At 36.5% G+C, this 18,517-nt stretch overlaps 1 protein-coding gene across 1 annotated transcript in view; it reads left to right on the plus strand.

Annotated features, from left to right (window-relative positions):
* The window catches only part of LOC107740573 (serine palmitoyltransferase 2-like), a 20,072-nt gene extending 2,102 nt beyond the window's left edge, over nt 1-17,970 (plus strand). Inside the window, exons 3-13 of the mRNA XM_016553040.1 lie at nt 721-915; nt 1,656-1,810; nt 2,095-2,243; nt 3,535-3,659; nt 4,640-4,733; nt 5,538-5,643; nt 5,817-6,036; nt 6,786-6,912; nt 14,848-14,983; nt 16,211-16,340; nt 17,755-17,970. Coding sequence (XP_016408526.1) covers nt 721-915; nt 1,656-1,810; nt 2,095-2,243; nt 3,535-3,659; nt 4,640-4,733; nt 5,538-5,643; nt 5,817-6,036; nt 6,786-6,912; nt 14,848-14,983; nt 16,211-16,340; nt 17,755-17,874 — 1,557 coding nt within the window. The 3' untranslated portion in view covers nt 17,875-17,970. The remainder of the gene's footprint in view (nt 1-720; nt 916-1,655; nt 1,811-2,094; nt 2,244-3,534; nt 3,660-4,639; nt 4,734-5,537; nt 5,644-5,816; nt 6,037-6,785; nt 6,913-14,847; nt 14,984-16,210; nt 16,341-17,754) is intronic.
* Nucleotides 17,971-18,517: the final 547 nt, after the last annotated feature.

Consider the following 18,517-nt stretch of genomic DNA (forward strand, 5'->3'; position numbering starts at 1 on the left):
ATAATCTGGCGCTTCTGAATCAGCTACTGTTTTGTTATTTGTTTAAGTATTTGCTATTGACTGTTCAAATGCTGAGTGTGTGTGTGTGTGTGTGTGTGTGGGTGTGTGTGTGTTTGCGCGCGCGTGTGTTTGTGTGAGAGAGAGAGACCGGGTCACATCACAGAGTCAGCTGTCTTAACCGTGGCTTGTGTACTGCAAACACATACCAGCTTCATCACTGTGTCTGTCACGCGACTCTGTTCCCCTTTCGGGCTTGAACTGATGGTAAAACTAATGACATTATTTACTGTCTTTACATTTATTTTGAAAGATGAAGCTCGCGATTATGGTAAGGGGTGTTACATTTCCGACGAGTGCTTGCGGTGTTCGGCCAATCACAATGCACTGGGTCAGCTGGCCAATCAGAGCAGACTGCGCTTGTCGGAAGGAGGGACTTTGTAGAAAACTAAGCGTTTGAGAGAGGCAGGGCATAGAGGACCTACAATAATGTACAGTATTTGAAAAATAATGTGTTTTTTGAACATTTAAAGCATGTCAACATATTCTGTTACACCAAATACACAAAATAATGATCTTTAAAAAAGCATCATATGACCCCTTTAAAGTAACCAAAAGGAATCTGTTGTTTCTGCAAATGTTTGAATTTTACACGCTTTGTAATCAGTAACCACAGTGTGATGGTACCGTGGCTACAGTGTTTTAATGGGTATTGCTTTACAGGTTTACCATGCTGCATGCAATGGAGAACTTTACAGCAGGCCGTTCATCGAGTCCTTTGAGGAAACTCCCATGCTGCTTGCCGTGCTCACGTACATGAGCTACGGCATCCTCACGATCTTTGGATATCTGCGGGATTTCATGAGGGAGTGGAAAATAGAAAAATGCCACATAGCCAGAGAAAGGGAGGAGCAGAAGGTAAACATTGTCATGTGTGCATAGTGGAAAAAAGCAAACATATACACTACAGTTCAAAAGTGTATATGTTTTTTTTTGGGGGGGGGTGGATTTGTACTTTTATTCAGCAGGAAAGAAATACATTTTAAAATATATTTAATTAGAAAAAAGTTATTGTAATAATATTTTACAATATTACTGTTTTTAGTGAAGTTTTGATTAAATAAATGCAGCCTTCTTTCAAAAACATAAATGTTACTGACCTCAAACATTTGAACGGTACTAGTGTACTAATTTTAATGTAAAAAGGAAACTTTTTGTTATAAATAAAGTGGTTTATTATAAAATTTCCCGGGCAGTTTCATGTTATAAGGAACGTTTTTTAAGATTAAATTACAAAAACTACAAATTATGTAAGCAGTTTTTAAATTATGAAAACTCATATGCCTGAAAAGATGGTGTAATTTCCATAAAGCTGTGTAAAACATTATGGTAATTTATTGGTGTAAGTTTTGAGAGGAAGAGGTTATTAGGTCAGAGGAAGGATATTGTGCAGTTTACCGTTACTGTAAAGTACTTTAGGGCACTAAAAGGTTGAGCTTTGTTTTTCTACACGCCTTTTATGGATGTTATTCTTCCTAAAATATTGGATCCAAGTCAACTTAGTCACCCAAATGTAAGGAGCTGTTTTCAGGAAGTGAACAAAAATGATCAAGTATGTGAATCTGTTCTTTTTTCTTTCTTATTTTTTGTTTGTCCAGGACTTTGTTCCACTTTATCAAGACTTTGAGAATTTCTACACAAGGAATATATACATGAGGATTCGGGACAGCTGGAACAGGCCCATTTGCAGTGCTCCTGGGGCCACTTTTGACCTTGTTGAGTGCAGTTCCAATGATTACAACTGGACCTTTGAGTAAGTAGGCCGACTTGGACCTGAACAGGAAAAAAACACCACGTCTTTGACTGTTTTACCTCCCAAGATTAGAGCTGCATTAATCTAATGATTATAATATCAAGGTCACTTTCAAGCGAATGTACAATAAGCTTTCAAAAGGAAGGCTGCTAGTGAAAGGACTTGATTATAACCTGAAATATGAGGTTACCGAGGTTGCATGAGACTTACAATCCAGTCTAGGGTCGTCAAGGATTTGTTTGGGCTCAAAAGAAATCTTACGCAAGTGTATTGTGCTCTTTCAGGTACACTGGGCGAGTGGTGAAGGATGTGATAAACCTTGGCTCTTATAATTATCTGGGCTTTGCAGAGAACACAGGCGCCTGTGCCACAGCTGCTGGAGAGGTGACGGTGAAATTTGGGGTGGGCGTGGCCAGCACAAGACAGGAAATGGGTGAGCGCTTATTAGTAACTGTTGCTTTTTGGGTAATATTTGGACGTAAAAGTCCATAAGGCACATTTAAGCATTAAACATAGGCATGCAACTCATTCTATGTACCATTTGTGCTACTGACATGATTGATAGCTCAAATTGTGTGGGTTACTAAGGAAAAGTGTGCTTTTAAGTTTTTTGATGTTGAGCACACTGGAGAATAAGAGGACACAATGTAGAACTAAGGGCCAGTCGCACAGAAAGCATTTTTGTGTTTAAAATTGTGATACACAGGATAGTGGAATGTAAAAATGTATACGTTTTGAATTGAGACGTTTTCAACTTTTCTGAGAGAATTTTACCAGATAAACTGTGTAACAGCTAAAGCTAAGCATGCTAATTAAAGAACTTTGGCTTAAACATTCTAGATGTTAGATAATATTAGAAAAATATTGGGAAAGCTGTCAGGCTGTCTCCAACATTGGCAGCATCTTTTGTGTTGGTTAATGTAAAAAGTTTTGCAGTGAAACTGAATTGTGACATCTTTTCTTCTGTATTGCGTGTGCTACATCCAAGTATAACAGATTATCGAAAAACAAGAAAAATGTAGGGCGGGATCAGGGTTGCCAGGTTTTCACAAGAAAACCCGCCCAATTGCAGTTCAGAACTAGCCCAATACTAGTCCAATCGTGGTAAAAAAAATCATGTTCCGGGGGGGTAAAATACAAGGTTTTTTTTGTGGAGGTTCTCCTGGTAAAATTCCAGGGGATAAATTTCACGTTCTTGGGGTCACTTTAACCCACGGACATGAAAAACAAGCCACGGCAACAGTGTTTAAGTAAACAAACTCGTCAAGGAAACCGTGGACTTGGCAACACTGGGCGGTTTTGTCTATTGCTTGTTGATTAGATACAGGCAGATCAGTTGAATACTAGCTTCCTGTTGATTGTAAGAAAGGGGCAGGTTTTAAGTGGGCTAAACAAATGGAGAAGATGGATGAAAGAAATGAAAGAAGTCTGTCGTTTTCACTGAATGGTTCAGTTATGACATTTTGGTTAAGATTTGTTTTAAAAGTGAAACATATAACATGAATTATGAATTGTTCACCAAATGATCGATAATATGCGTTTAGAAAACAGACTGACTTTTCATTTCATGCTGTCTTTGAATCTAGTTATTTTATGGGCTTATGTGGGAGCTTTCTAGGATGACTTTACTTTCTAAATAAACACAGGTGTTGCTTCTCTAGCTACTGTTTATAGTAAGTGAGTGTTTGCTTGCATTAGCTGATTTATTTGTGTGATTTGCTTAGGCAACCTCGACAGGCATGAAGAGTTGGAGAAACTGGCGGCGTCATTCCTGGGAGTGGAGTCGGCTATGGTTTTCGGCATGGGGTTTGCAACCAACTCCATGAACATTCCTGCGTTAGTTGGCAAGGTTTGAAGCACTGCACTGTTTAGGTTCCTCACTATCTCTCTTCTGCTTTGACAGCTCCTCTGTCCCTATCTCTTGCTGTGATAAACCACCCAGGCAACTCCTAAAATTCATAGGAGTGTCAGCACAGGCGGATCCCGCCTTGACCTGTCAGTGCTTGTTTAATTGATACATAAGTTTCTGGTGTGTGAATGTTTTCCTTTGTTGGTTTAAGCACACTGGGTGGATATGTCATATTTTATCACCAGTGCAGAGGGAGGAGATTACTGTAATGGTACAGACAGACCACCGGTTCCAACTCAAACAGTTTGTGTAGCTCACACAATGGAATGCACTTGATAAGGCATAACTTAATCGCCACAGGAAACTTGCGCTTAGCTGCAAGTGCACCACAGAGATTTCACAACCTCACTTCCTGTTGCAGGGCAAGAGTGATTTAGCACTAAAATGCCTGACTTTCCAGATTTACATGATCGAAACTGATTTCAAAGGATGCGTATTATTGCGAAAGGCACGCATTACAAAAACGGAGACAAAAGACGCAGCAAAAAAGCTTTCACTCACATTTCTAAAAGGCATCATTATAAAAGCTAATTAAAAAATGTAAGAATTTCTATATACACTATTATTCAAATAACGTAGTCGGTAAGGAAGTACTTTTATTCAGCAAGGATGCATTAAATGTTGTATTTCAATTTCAAATAAATCCTGTTCTTTTGGACTTTTTGTCAATCAAAAAAAATCATAAATATAAAAAATATCATGGTTTCCACAAAAAAATATTAAGCATCACAACTGTTTTCAACTGTGATAATAATAAGAAATGTTACATGAGCTCCAAATCAGCATATTAGAATGATTTCTGAAAGATCTGTCAAAATGAAGAATGGAGTAACAGCTGCTTTAGGAATAAATGGAATTTTAAAATATTTAAATAAATGCATTTTCTTACAGTGACCTGACACAGTTTGTTCTGTTTGCAGGGATGCCTGATTCTCAGTGACGAGTTGAACCATGCCTCTCTGGTACTGGGAGCCCGGCTGTCCGGCTCCACCATCCGGGTCTTTAAACACAATAGTGAGTTTACACTGACAGGCACATATCATATCATATCATCTCCATATCTGTATGTCTTAACACCCTCAGTCCTTGTTCACAGATGTTAACAGCACAAAGGTAAAGAATAAACATTTGGTGCAGCTCCAATGCACACAAAGCATGACGCTGCAACTGCTTGAGTGGAAGATTGACAGACTTTGACCCAAGTTGAGGTCCTGAATTTTACCTATTTGTATTCTGGATTGTTTTTGGACTTGTTTCTGAATGCCAGTTTGGTTAATGTCCAGTCAAACACCATGAATACAAATTGTATCACTGGAAAGGTCAGCTCTCCATCGCATTTCAGCTGTGTTATTCTAAATGAATCATTTAAATGGGCAATTTGGACAGATGACTGTCAGTGATTAATAAATGAGCTTGTAAATTGATAAAGTAACTTGAGGTGAATAGGTAATGGTCCTTGAAACCCTTGAGTCAGATTGTAGAGGCTTGGGGAAACTTCAGCAGCACTCTGATTGCTTATTACTGAAGTGCTTGAAGCAGTTCTTGCACTGACGCTTTGTATTGAATTTATGTGCTGTGGTTCCTTAAATTATGACCAAGGACACGGGTAACATATTACTACACTATGACCCCGGAATACCACATAGTTTTCATATGGCTGATGAACGAAAACCACTTCATCAGTAGCTTATGTCGCCAATGTCATGCCATTTAATCTCTATTTTTTTATGAATAAAGCCTTACACAAATTTAAAAAAGTCTTTGGGTCAAATGTAGTTATTTTACTCCGGGTTAAACATTTTATTTGCTTAAATGCAGATATGCAGAGCCTGGAGAAGTTGCTCAGAGACGCTATCGTTCATGGTCAGCCTAGAACACATCGACCCTGGAAGAAAATCCTCATTCTTGTGGAGGGCATCTTCAGGTGATTAAACTCTTGTTTACCTCAAATTTATGTCATTATTGCAAATGTGCATTCTGTACTGCTGTGGCTTTCTCAAGTGTGGAACATGTTAGCACATGTACATTCTTGACAGTTTAACGATCAAATGAATTGTCACACATTTCAAAGTTTAATGTAACCTGTTATTTACTCAGTATGGAGGGCTCCATTATACGGCTGCCAGAAGTGATAGCCCTGAAAAAGAAGTACAAGGCCTATCTTTATCTGGATGAGGCTCACAGTATTGGGGCATTAGGACTCAACGGTCGAGGGGTGGTGGAGTATTTTGGATTGGACCCCAAAGATGTAGATGTCATGATGGGCACCTTCACAAAGAGCTTCAGTGCTGCTGGTGGATACATAGGAGGGAGGAAGGTATACACTTCAAGTGCCAATTTATACATTTTACGAATAGCAGAAGTCCAAACAATAATTTGTTATATACTCTCTTTATGTTTTTATTTAATACAAAGGTTGTGAAAAGTAAAAAAAGATTTAGCAAATATACACTTACCATTCAAGAGTTTTTTTTTTTAAATAAATCTGTTATGATCACCAAGACTGCATTTATTAAAAATGTCTAAAATACAGTAAAAAGCTATATATTATTATATTATTATAATGTGATTTAATGTGTAACAATATTTTTTTTTAAATAACATACAAGTCTTTACTGTCACTTTTGATCAATTTAATGCATCCTTGCTGAAGATATATATATATATATATATATATTCATGTATTAGTGCTGTCAAATGATTAATTGCGATTAATCGCATCCAAAATAAAAGTTTTTGTTTGCATAATATATGTGTGTTCTGTGTATATTTATTATGTATATATAAATACACACACATACAGTATGAATTTTGAAAATATTTACATGTCTATATTTATATTCATATCATTTATATTATAAATAAATGTATTTAATATATAAACAACATTTTTTTCTGAAATATATACATGCATGTGTGTGTGTATTTATATATTACTAAGTTTTGAACAATAGTGTATAATTTCCTTACAGTCATTTGTAGAACTCAGTTGTTTAACTGATATACAAAGCCAACAGAACATTTTGCATTTTGTCATTATGAAACATCTTGCTTTTTATGCTTTAGGATTTAATAGACTACATGCGAACTCACTCTCACAGTGCAATTTACGCCACCACTATGTCGCTTCCTGTCGTGGAGCAAATCATCACTTCTATGAAGTGCATTATGGGGAAGGATGGAACAACAATAGGTGAGTTTTACTTTATTTTACCTACTTTATTTTTCTTTGTATTTTTTCATATTTACAGATTCTCACAGAATCTGAGGCAGCCAAAAATATGATCATTTACTTGCCCTTATGCTGTTCCAAAACCATGTTATTTTATTTCATCCATAGAACTCAAAAGAAGAAATATTGAATAATATAGTGGCTGTTTTTTCCTAATGAGTGTGAACCGAAGCTTTTAAGCTTTGAAAAGGGAATGGCTTTCACATGGCTTGTGTACACGTCTCATGAAGCCATACAATAGCTTTGTGTGATGAAGAGATAAATTATGCAATCACATGTGTTTGGAATGACATGAGAGCCAGTAAACAAAGACAGAATTGAAATTTTTTTAGGCAAGTAAATAGTCAACTGTGTGTTGTTGAGTGCACCACAAGGTGGCAGGATTGACCCAAAAATAGATAATCAGCTTGCAAGGATGTACTATGGATGGTCTTCAGCATTTTGAAGCTGCTTTACATTACATGTGTACACTTATTTACCTGCCAGATGTTTTTTTTTTTTTTTTTTAACATTAGTGCCATTCTAGAACTTGCATATTGCAGCAGATAATACAGGTGGCATAGATATAGATCAAGATGCCAAACATTTCAAACAAGAATGTTGTGTCACGAGATGGTGTTCGGCAAAATCAGCCAGTGTGTGTTTTTTTTTTTCATCTGGCAATCAGTCGTACAATAAACAGTCGCGTTTTCCTCCATATATTATTTCCTGTTCTCATCTGCACATCATTCACTGAAAAGCATCCCTTTACTTTGTCAACTCCATTGTTCTTGTCTTTGCTTTATTGGCTGTTTTATTTCACTGTGAAAATACAATCTTTATGTTTGTTTGCTCTGTGCGCTCTGGATAAACTTGGCCCAGAAATTGAAATAAGTGTTTCTCAAGGATCACTTTGAAGTGAGACGAGGGGGGCAAAAAAAGATCTGTCGATGTGAGATTTTTCTTCATACAATTTCCCAGCGCTCAAGAAATGAGACTGATTAGTTCAACAGCTGTACACAGACTCCGTCCAGGTAAAATATTTAGCTCCGAGTTTAAACCTCAGAAATGTGTTAACAATTACCCATGTAACTAGTGTGATCTGGCCTTTTGGTTAGACCCACCAAACTGCCTGTTTTCCCCCTGCCACTCAATCAACGCTGGCAGCTACAACAAACAGGCTCTACCGGTCCGCCGGGTCCAGGTGAAGTACTCAATATGACTAATATGAGTATTACTTTGCTTGGCTTAGGGCTATTTTCATCCCCTTACAAAGACTTATTGTTTCCATCATCCTTAAAGATGTCCCCTGAGAACATCTTGCTGTCTCTCAGAGACTTTTCTCTTCTCCTTCACCTGCTAATGGACTTCCTGACTTTCACCAGCATCTCACATTGATGCAAAAAAAAGATCTAAACTCTTGACCTATGATATGAGAAGATCCAGCTCTGGTTTGCCATTTAATAAGGTGCTTTTTTTATATAGAATTATTTCTATTTTCAAGAAAAAAATGCAGTTAATTATAGAGAGACAATGTTTTTTTCTTTTCAGTATTTCAGTCTCTCCCCAACCAATCGAGAAGAGACTAGAAAATAATTATTAAAAAGTTACGATCATGAAAAATTCTAAATAAAAATAAGAACATATAAATATAGAATTAATATATATATCTCCGTTCTTGTAAATTAGTGCATTTGACTAATTTTTGATTTTTGGGGGGGAATTTCAAACCAAAAATCAATCATTTATATAACATTCATCACATGCACACAAATTCAGTATTCATCCAGAACTACAAAGAATTGCTGTGCAAAAGTATTTGAGTGCATTTGGGGCTTTTAGATGCACACAGTAATAACAGGTTACTGATTAACCGATGACATTTATGTAGATTAACTGATATTGGAGCATCTAAGAGTGAGAACAAAGGTGGACCTGAACAATCAGAGTGTTTGTGTGTGTTTTTTGGGGGTTGATGCACAAAGAAAACTAATCAAGCAAAGGTCAACTGGGAGACATCCTGTGTATCCTCATGGGAACTGAAACTCATTTGTCCCTGCTTTCTTTGGTCCTTTCATTTTCAGATTATGCATCCAACTCCAGCGACACACGATCTGCTCTATTTTACGCACATGTTTGATTTGAAGCCTGCAGCACTGTATTGATCTGACAAGTGACTTCATTGTGAACAAATTGCCTCCAGCACTCATTTACTGCCAGGTTTACAATTTATATTCTTTCATAAAGTTTCATTTCATTTCTGTTGTGGCAAAACAAAGATTTCAGTCCCACTTTTCTAGCTTATGCAATATTAAATTGTTTTCTTGAAGGCAATTTGACACCTACTTTCATGTGCCAAGTTTGCTTTGGATGTCATACTTGGATGTTCACTGTACTTGGGTAATTTTAGTCAGTGTAGCCGATTTCATCATCAGGATAACTATTATGTAGAGTTTGTTTCATTATATAGTTTTCATTTCATTGAGTGGTTTGTTTGCATTTCTCCTCCATGCACACTGCAAAAAAAAAGTTTTCTAGTTGTTCCGTTTTTTCCAGTTAAAATATCTTAGAATCCTTAAAACAAGATCAGTTTAGCTAAGAAGCAACACTGTGTACAATATTAAGACTTGTTTTTTGAGTGTACCTTTAATATTTAATACAATTGTATTCGATTTAATTGCACTGGCAGATTTAACTAAGTATAAACAAGCTAAAATCAAGTGAAAAGTATGTCAGTGCAGTAAGACAAAAACACTTCTATTCAAAATACAGTCTATTAAAACAACTCTTAAAATTATTTGAAGCACCAGTGCATAAAATATTATCTTGTTTTAAGGATTTTTAGACATTTTTACTGGAAAACAAGCCAATTAAAAACTCAAGTCATATTTTTTTACTTTTTTTTTGGTTTGTCCTGGACTGGCGTACATTTTCAATTCATTTATTGTTTCTGAATACAGATGCAGATGCTTTCACAGTCTAGTGGTTTCACAGTCCGACGTGTCCTTGGCCTGAAGGGAAATAAAGTTTTATTTTGATCAGATCTGGCTTTCAAACCATCCAAAACTCCTGGCGTCCCCACACAAACAAGCAGATAAGAAATATTCCTGGCCTTGCTCATTCTCAGGGCAAAATGAGCAAAAAGTTTGAGAAGTCGAAAGATTTTGCCTCGTAAATCACAGTAGTTACCCAAGCTGGCATTTTTATCTTTCTGTGGTGTGTGGTGATGAGCATACCTGATCTCATTGTTAAGCCTGGTTACTTCTCTGTACACACAGGCAGACTTGACAAACACTGGACATTCATCTTTGTCTCGAGGTGTTGACTTGCTCTGTGAGAGAGGGCAGATACACGTTTTAGGTGTAAGAATGTGTTTACCCACACCCCCGTTAGAGCAGGGTAATGGATTGTTATTCCAGATGTTGTAATGTGCTTCTGTTTCTTTGACACTTCCATTGTTGTGCAAGTTTTTCAAACCAACAGACCTACTCTAGCATCCATCAATGACTAGAGCTGCAACATCTAATTGTTACTGAAAAGGTCAACAGTGGATTTCATTATTGATTTATAGACATTAGTCAGGGTAGCATCATATTTAATTTTTGACAGAAATTAAAATGAGGCTGTGAGGGATAGAATTACAGTGGATTGTACTGTTGTTTAACAACATAACATGTTAATTATTTGTCGTTGGACTTTAAATTTAGCTTTTAAATAAACAACATGTAATTGAAATCCTGCATGTAAAGCAAGTAATGATATTTTTAAGAACAATGACTTTTATAGGATATGCATTACCATTTAAAAGTTTAGTGTCTGTAAGACTTCTTTTTTTTAATGTTTATGAAAAGTTTCTTAAACTCACCAATGCTGCATTTATTTGATTAAAAGTACAGTAAAAGTGTAATATTAAAATATACTGTTATCTATTTTAGTGTCAATTTAAATCTAATCCTGTGAACGGAAAGCTGGATTTTCAGCATCAATACTCCAGTCTTCAGTGACACATGGTCCTTCAGAAATCATTTTAATATGCCGATTTGGTGCTCAAACATTTCTTATTTTCAATGAAAACAGGACGTTTGCACGTCATTATCCCATAGGAGGCTAAAAATTGTGTGCATAAATTAAACAATATTATCGAGTAATAATCTTACAAATCACAAACAGCCCAGCAAATAAAATAAAAAATCACTCACCACTAAAAGGGCTTCTTCCTGCTCTTCTTCTAATATGCTAGAAGTTATAGAAATTGTAAAAATTTATTCATTTTGTTTCTCTATTTAGCAACATTAACTTACAATAGTGAAAGACGTCTTCCCTCAGGTAGATAGTATGTTTTCTAGCTGGATGTTGTGCTTACGATCAATAATCATGTCTTTGCATTCACCCAAACTGATTTGCAGAAATCAAAATACGAGTCCCACTCGCTGTGAAGCGGGAGCGACTAGGCGGCAGAGGATTCCATGTGGTCTTAAAGCCTTTCTGGAGCGGTTACATTCACAATTCAAACAATGATTTGGAAAAAGAATAATTCATTTGTTATTTGTATGGTCTAGGTGGTCATACGGCGTATGCCTGCAAATACGGGACAAACTGATGCCTTAAATATGGGATGATTCCGTATTATACGGAATGGTTGGCAACCCTATTTAAAATGCAAAAGATAATTGTCTCGCGGGCCCCCTAGTGTTCGGGGCCCTGGACTGCAGCCCATGTTGCCTATTAGGATAACGCGGCCCTGCCTTTGATTAATTTAATGTGTCCTTGCTAAATACAAGTTTTAGTTTCTCTAAAAAAAAAACTAACTGACCCCATATTTGAATGCTAGTGTAAATGTAAAACGTGTCTTGAATTCACAGGAAAAGTGATGTTACTAATCAAAGGAGTGAATGTGGATGACTGTGAAATGAATCAACCCATAAACGGGTGTAAAATCCCCCGTTCACTTTCCGCTGACTTGAACTTCAGCATCAGGACAGCTGCTAGCTAGAGTGCCTTTGCAGCCCATGAATGATTGAGGCCACAGATTTGAGCCTGGAAGGAGCTGCTTTGCTTCCTGTTGCCCTTCTCCAGAGAGGTCCTCGTAAGGGGCGCAGAGGCTTGCGGCACATCAGCCGCCCTCAACTCCTGGTGCTTTTACTTATCTCCTCCCTTCAGATGAAAAGGAAGTGAGGAGGAACTGGCGTTTCAAAAAAGGGAAACGGTCCCCACATCTGGAAGCTCTTTTGGTCCCTTTCGCTGCCTCTCTCGCTCCAGATCCTCCAGCTTTGGGTCTGGAAGAAGTTAGCGGGGGTGTGCGTTGTGAAACTAGCTGTTGAAAAGGTACCCCAGAAAGATTTACTTTGGAGACTCATGCTCCACCTCGGTGCACTCGCCCTCCCCCAAGGCCCTACAGCCCTGGCTCGCTATCTTAATGGCCCAATGTTGGGCAGCTTGAACTTCCGTTAATGGCTATTGCTTTCAGATGCTCATTTTCATAGAGTTATTCACCTGAGCTGTTTGCGTAGCTGATCAATTCTCTCTAGCCGTTCATTAGAACCTCTACAGGTTCCTCAATTGTTAGGGCTGTCAAACATAATAGCCTCAATTTAGCTCCTCGTCCTCCTGAGCGATTCAGCTTCTTGCAGTTGCTGCTGGAATGTGTTCTCAATTTGGGCATCATTTCTAAAATGAAACTAGATTAAGAATTTTAACAGCTTCTAAACAGAAAGAAGAAGGTTTAGCATTGAATAAACTGCTCCAAATTTATAAATACACACTGCAGTTCAAAAGTTTTTGAAAGAAGTCTTTTATGCTCACCAAGGCTGCATTTATTTTATTTAAAATGCAGTAAAACACAGTAATTATATTTAAATATTACTACAATTAAGCTGTTTGTATTTGAATATATTTTAAAATGTAATATATTCCTGTGATGGCAAAGCTGAATTTTCAGCAGCCATTACTCCAGTCTTAAGTGTCACATGATCCTTCAGAAATCATAAATCTAATATGCAGATTTGGTGCTTTGGTGAAACATTTCATATAAATTGAAAACAGTTGTGCTGCTTAATATTTTTGTGAAAACGGTGAAAGATCTTTACAGGATTCTTTGAATAAAAAGTAAAAAAAAAAAAACATTGAAAGAAAAGAATTGACAGAAATCCTTTGTAACATTATAAATGTCTTTTCTGTTTTGTTTTTTAACAATTTAAATGTATCCTTCCTGTTTTGAAAAAAAAAAACGTATTTAAAATCTTACTGACCTCAAACTTTCGAACAGTACTGTTTTTTTATTGAACATTAGTGTTTAACTTTGATTGCAATATTTTAAAATGGTTTTCAAAATAACGCGTTTGAATTGGACTAATGAGACTCTAACAGCGGCATGATTTATCCAAACTACAGGAATATTGATATGAGTCAAAACATGATATTAATGACATCAATCTTCTCTGGAACGCAAAATAAAATGTTCTGGTAAGTGCATCAGTGTTTTCTTGCCCATACAATGATGGTCAGTGTTGTCAGGTGTAGTTTTGGATCCCAATGACTTACATTGTATGGACAAAAACAGTTCTTCAAAACTGTCTTCTTTGGTGTCCCACAGAAGAAAGTCAGTCATACAGGTTTGGAATGACAAGAGGGTGACTAAATGATGACAGAATTTTAATTTTGGGTGAACCAGGTAGTACTAAAAGATTTGATCTGAACATTTAGAGAACCACTGCCATAGATTGTAGTGCTACTTTAGTTGGGCAAGGAACCGAAATCACCAGAAATGAAACTGGGCTTCCAGTGTGTTTAACGTTACACATTGGCCAGGCTTAATTTCCTTAACACAGAGCAGCTGACCCGGTCATGACTCGTGGAACCTGCTTTATCTGACAGTGGCCAATTTACATAGGGGGATTGAGGAAGGAGTCCAGTTTCACAGCCAGTCAAGTCTTCTTTCACAAGGGCTCATCAGATGGAACCTCAATAGCCCAGCATATAGACCAGACCGAATTGTTCAACCTTGGGATCCCTTCTTTCTTTATAACCCTTGTTTTGCAAAACCCCTAAAAAGCAGAATATTACAAGGCCAGACAGAATGTCAAGTCATAACAGTACAGCAACTTTTCAGGACCTTGTAGTTTTGTCACCCTGCAGGCACGGCAAGTAGGACAATTGCTAGATTTTTGGCATCTGGATGACAACGGGGTGAGACATTGTCACAGAGCTGGAAATTCCTCTGTTCAAGCTTTTAGCATGCGTGGAATGTTTGACGAAGCAGAGCCAAGGCTTTCAGAAACGTAAGACCTTTAGCGTGGCTCTCAGATCACTGCGGTGGATTGAGTGTTTTAAGAGCTCCATTGATGTGGATCGCTAAGCAATCCTCCCCCAGGGAACATACATCCCGCTTAAAGAGGGAGCTGCTGAAAAACCAAGACCCTAGTTTCCTGTTTTTGTCAGGATTATTAGAACCATGGTTGTTTGCAGTATTATTCGTATTGCTGTATTCTCCTCCCGCACCAATCACACAGTGGATTCTGTAATCTGCAGCACCAGGGTTTTGTTTAGCCAGCTGATTAAAATCTTTCTGCCATTAAACGTCAAGCTTTGATGGATCTGATACTTTTTTTCTGTGTACGAATGGCATGCACCTTGGTGATATGACGTGTGAAAGTTAAAATGGTATAAAATCAGCAGGTATTAAATATTTCTTCTTGAACAGTTTTGAGATCTACCGATCGTGAAGGTTTAAGTATAAAGTTTATAGCTCAGGTGGTCGACTTTTCTAGTATCTGAAGTAATGAGTTTTGTGGCTTGGTGAATTTTAATCGTCTGATCGCATGAAAGGCTGTGGAAAAAGATGCGGAGTGCCAGATGACAGAATAATTTTTTTTTTCCTGAACTTGAGCTTAATGGTTTGGGTGTGTTTCTTGGTTTCAGGCCTTTCACGTATCCAGCGGTTGGCTGAAAACACAGTCTATTTCCGTAGGAGACTGCAGGAGATGGGATTCATCATCTATGGCAACAATGACTCACCTGTGGTACCCATGATGCTCTACATGCCTGCCAAATTAGGGTTAGTTTTTTTTTTCTCTCTCTCTTTTCAATCTCTCAGTATACTTACTCATGCATGCTAATATCCTACAAATTAAAGAAGTAGTTCACACAAAAATCCCACAAAAAACAACAACAACACATTCTGGTACTTTGTTCAATGAAACACAAAATGAGAAAGTTTAAATAATTTCTCCATGTTTTCCTAAAATGGAAGTACATAATACGTAGTGACACCTGTCCAGCTCTAAAATGCTCATAAAATCATGATAAATGTTTGTAATACATCTGTACAGCTTATGCACTATATTGCAAGTGTTTCAAAGCCTCATGATAGCTCAGTATGCAGCTCTGAAAATCAAATGAAATGTATGATTTGACTTGAGTCAATGATTTGAATTTAAGTCTGTTCCTCAGATTTCCAAAGTTAAAGAATATTGTGCACAAGTCATATGCACTATTTTGCTATTTTGCTAATTTATTCATCCTTTAAAGCATTCTTCCTTTGTGTTCCAGTGTTATTTTAGTATTATTTATATACTATTATAGCATTTATTATTATTTTGAATTGGCTTATATATTTATATTTTCAGTTTTCATTTTAATTTTTAATGCACTTTTTAGACTATTTTAAGATCCTTTTTTAATCTTGCAACTCACAATTATAAGAGCATTTAAGACATTAATAGTGTCTCTGATTTACATTTCTGTAGCAAAAACAGCATTTAATTTTAGGTACGTTTTAGTATTTTCTGTGATTTTTGTCATTTTACTTTTAAAAAAATATTTCTCATAGCTGTAATTAAATTTGATTTTAGTTTTAGTTTCAATAACTTGGTTTTAGTTTCAAAACCTTGGTTTCAGTTATTTGCCAGGACAACATTTCAAATTTTCGTGGATTTTTTTTTTAAATCTAATATTTATATTTTATTTTATTTCACCTTTATTTCAATTACCAAAAAACAATATCATCTTTTTTTTTTTTTTACCACATACTGGTTTAAAATGACATGATGGTGAATAAATAATGACTGAATTTCCATTTGTAGGTGAAGTAATACTCTTGAAGACAATTTTCTTGTTTAACAAGGTTTCAAGGTCTATAAATGTCAAAATAAATCCAAATGGATAATAGATTCATAATAGTGCCTCATAATAGAACAAAAACAAGCACATGGGAAAGCTTAGTTTGGAAAGAACTTCTTAAATGTTTTCATGAAAATTGATGAGGTTGTGTCTGTGTTTCCAGGGCGTTTGGTCGAGAGATGTTGAAGAGAAACATTGGAGTAGTGGTGGTGGGCTTCCCAGCCACGCCGATCATAGAGTCCAGAGCCCGCTTCTGTATCTCTGCGGCCCACACCAAGGAAATGCTGGACAGGGTAACTACTCGTTTTTTTGCCACAGCGAGTACATCCATTAATTTAGATCACTTCAAAGCAGCATTGTACCCTTTTTACTAGGCTTTGTTTCTCATGCCATAAATTTTAGTGTTTACAATGGAATATGTTGACTTAATGGAAAAAAACTATGAGCCTTCATGACATACTGATGTTAAAGTCGAAGTACAGAGCCCCATAGGGTGAGTTTGGTTGAAATGTGCTTTACATTTCAAGAAGGAAGACTTTCAACAGGAATTAGACCAGAAACGTCTGTCGTCTCTGTACGTCGAGTTCAAACCCCTGTCCATCAATCTTCTGAAATATAGTACTTCAAACTTGATACAACTTTTATGTTTGAAAATAATCACTGTCTAAAGAATTCCAGGCTCCTCCTCAAACTGTCCTGCGCTATAAATTAATGCAGGTCTCGACTGAGGCCGCCATTGAGAGGTTTACATAAGCAGCGCCTGCCACACACATTTACATTTTACATTTAGTCATTTAGCAGATGCTTTTATCCATATTATTATTATTTTTTTTGTATTATTATTATTTTTATTCAGTCTCCTTCTGACATATTTTCTAGCATTTCTTCCATTGATGAATGACTAAAATTGTACAAAGTACATAAAAATACGAAGATGTGTCAATATAGTTTTTAGCCTTTTGGTGAAATTTAGTATATAACTTAACTTCTGTATTTGTCTTCTATTTTATTTTAATGTATTGTACTTTGTCTACTTATTTTTTTATTTTAAAATCAGAGAAACCATCATTTCAACCAGACAGACATTTTTGACAAGTAGATTTGTTAAAGAAAACTTAATGCAAATAGTAAAATTTAGTAATAAATAATAGTAAAAATCTAGTTTTAAAGTATTAACATTGTTTATGACCGATGAACACACAGAAGAATATTTAAATGGCATTTAAATATTAATATTTAGTTGTTTTATTTATATGCACAAAAATAACTATTTATCAACATATTTGGCTGAAACATTGTAATATGTGAAAGATGTCAAGCAGAGACTTGTGTGAACATTTTTAAGTGATGATTCAAATGTTTAATTGAATCAAAGTTTGAATCGGTTCATTGAACATACCAAATCTAAGCAGCTTTTTACAGTGTTGCTCAATTAATCATGAATGTATCGTGAATATAGAATATATATAGGCCCAAATTTCTTTGAAATTTATTAATAATTGACATTTTGTGCATTTCATGGTAACTTGAACCAGAAATCTGTATGGAATCAATTGCAGTATAAATAATGCAGCTAGCATTGCCATGACTATATTATATCAAACTTTTGATGTACTGCATGGTAGGTGGCAGCCGCTTCTCAGCATTAGCATGTTATGACTTACATGTGTAACCATGAAAGTAATGGAGCATGATGATTGTTTTCAGGCGCTGGATGTGATCAGTGAAGTCGGCGATCTGCTGCAGCTGAAGTATTCGCAGCACAAAGTTCTTCCCTCGTTGGACCGGCCCTTTGATGAGACCACATATGAGGAGAACGAAGAGTGACATACTTCCTATCTGAACCAAATGTGCACTGCTCATCTTCTGCTCTCCGAAAGGAAGCAGCGAACCACTTAATAAATATAACTTTTTTTAAACTTAGGTATATCATCTTTATTTTAACACATAAAGCTCTAAACAACAACAAAACTGATGCTTTTAGAAAAAGAAAAAAAATGTTGTCACTCCCCAGTTTCCTTTACTGCATTTGTCACCTCAGTTTTGTTTTGTCGTGAGGTCTGTTTTTAACTCGTTGTGGCATTCGTTTAGGGAAATTAATACTTAGATTTTTCTCTGCCAGCCACAGGACGCTTTGAGCTGCTTGTGTACTTGCTAAAGCCATATGTCAGTGCAGCCTTCAAAACCATTGAGACTTTTTTTTTTTTCTCTAGTAAGTGAGAACAGACTAGCAGCGAGCCCATAATTCCGAGGATCCTGACCTATGAAAGGAATTACAGGTTCTTCTTATTGCATTGTCAGTACATTCACTGTGCTACCTAAATCAAATTCCAAAACCTCCACAACTTGGCTCTCTAGTTGTTGTTGTTTCCACAGATTTTGACCTGTGGCCAGCTCTGGTGTCTTGCTTCAATCTGGCTATCGTTTTTCTTATGTTACCAGGATATTTATTTTTTCATCGAGATCGAAA

The sequence above is a fragment of the Sinocyclocheilus rhinocerous genome, unplaced genomic scaffold, assembly GCF_001515625.1.
Source record: "Sinocyclocheilus rhinocerous isolate Xijiao unplaced genomic scaffold, SAMN03320098_v1.1 scaffold761, whole genome shotgun sequence".
Taxonomy (NCBI): domain Eukaryota; kingdom Metazoa; phylum Chordata; class Actinopteri; order Cypriniformes; family Cyprinidae; genus Sinocyclocheilus; species Sinocyclocheilus rhinocerous.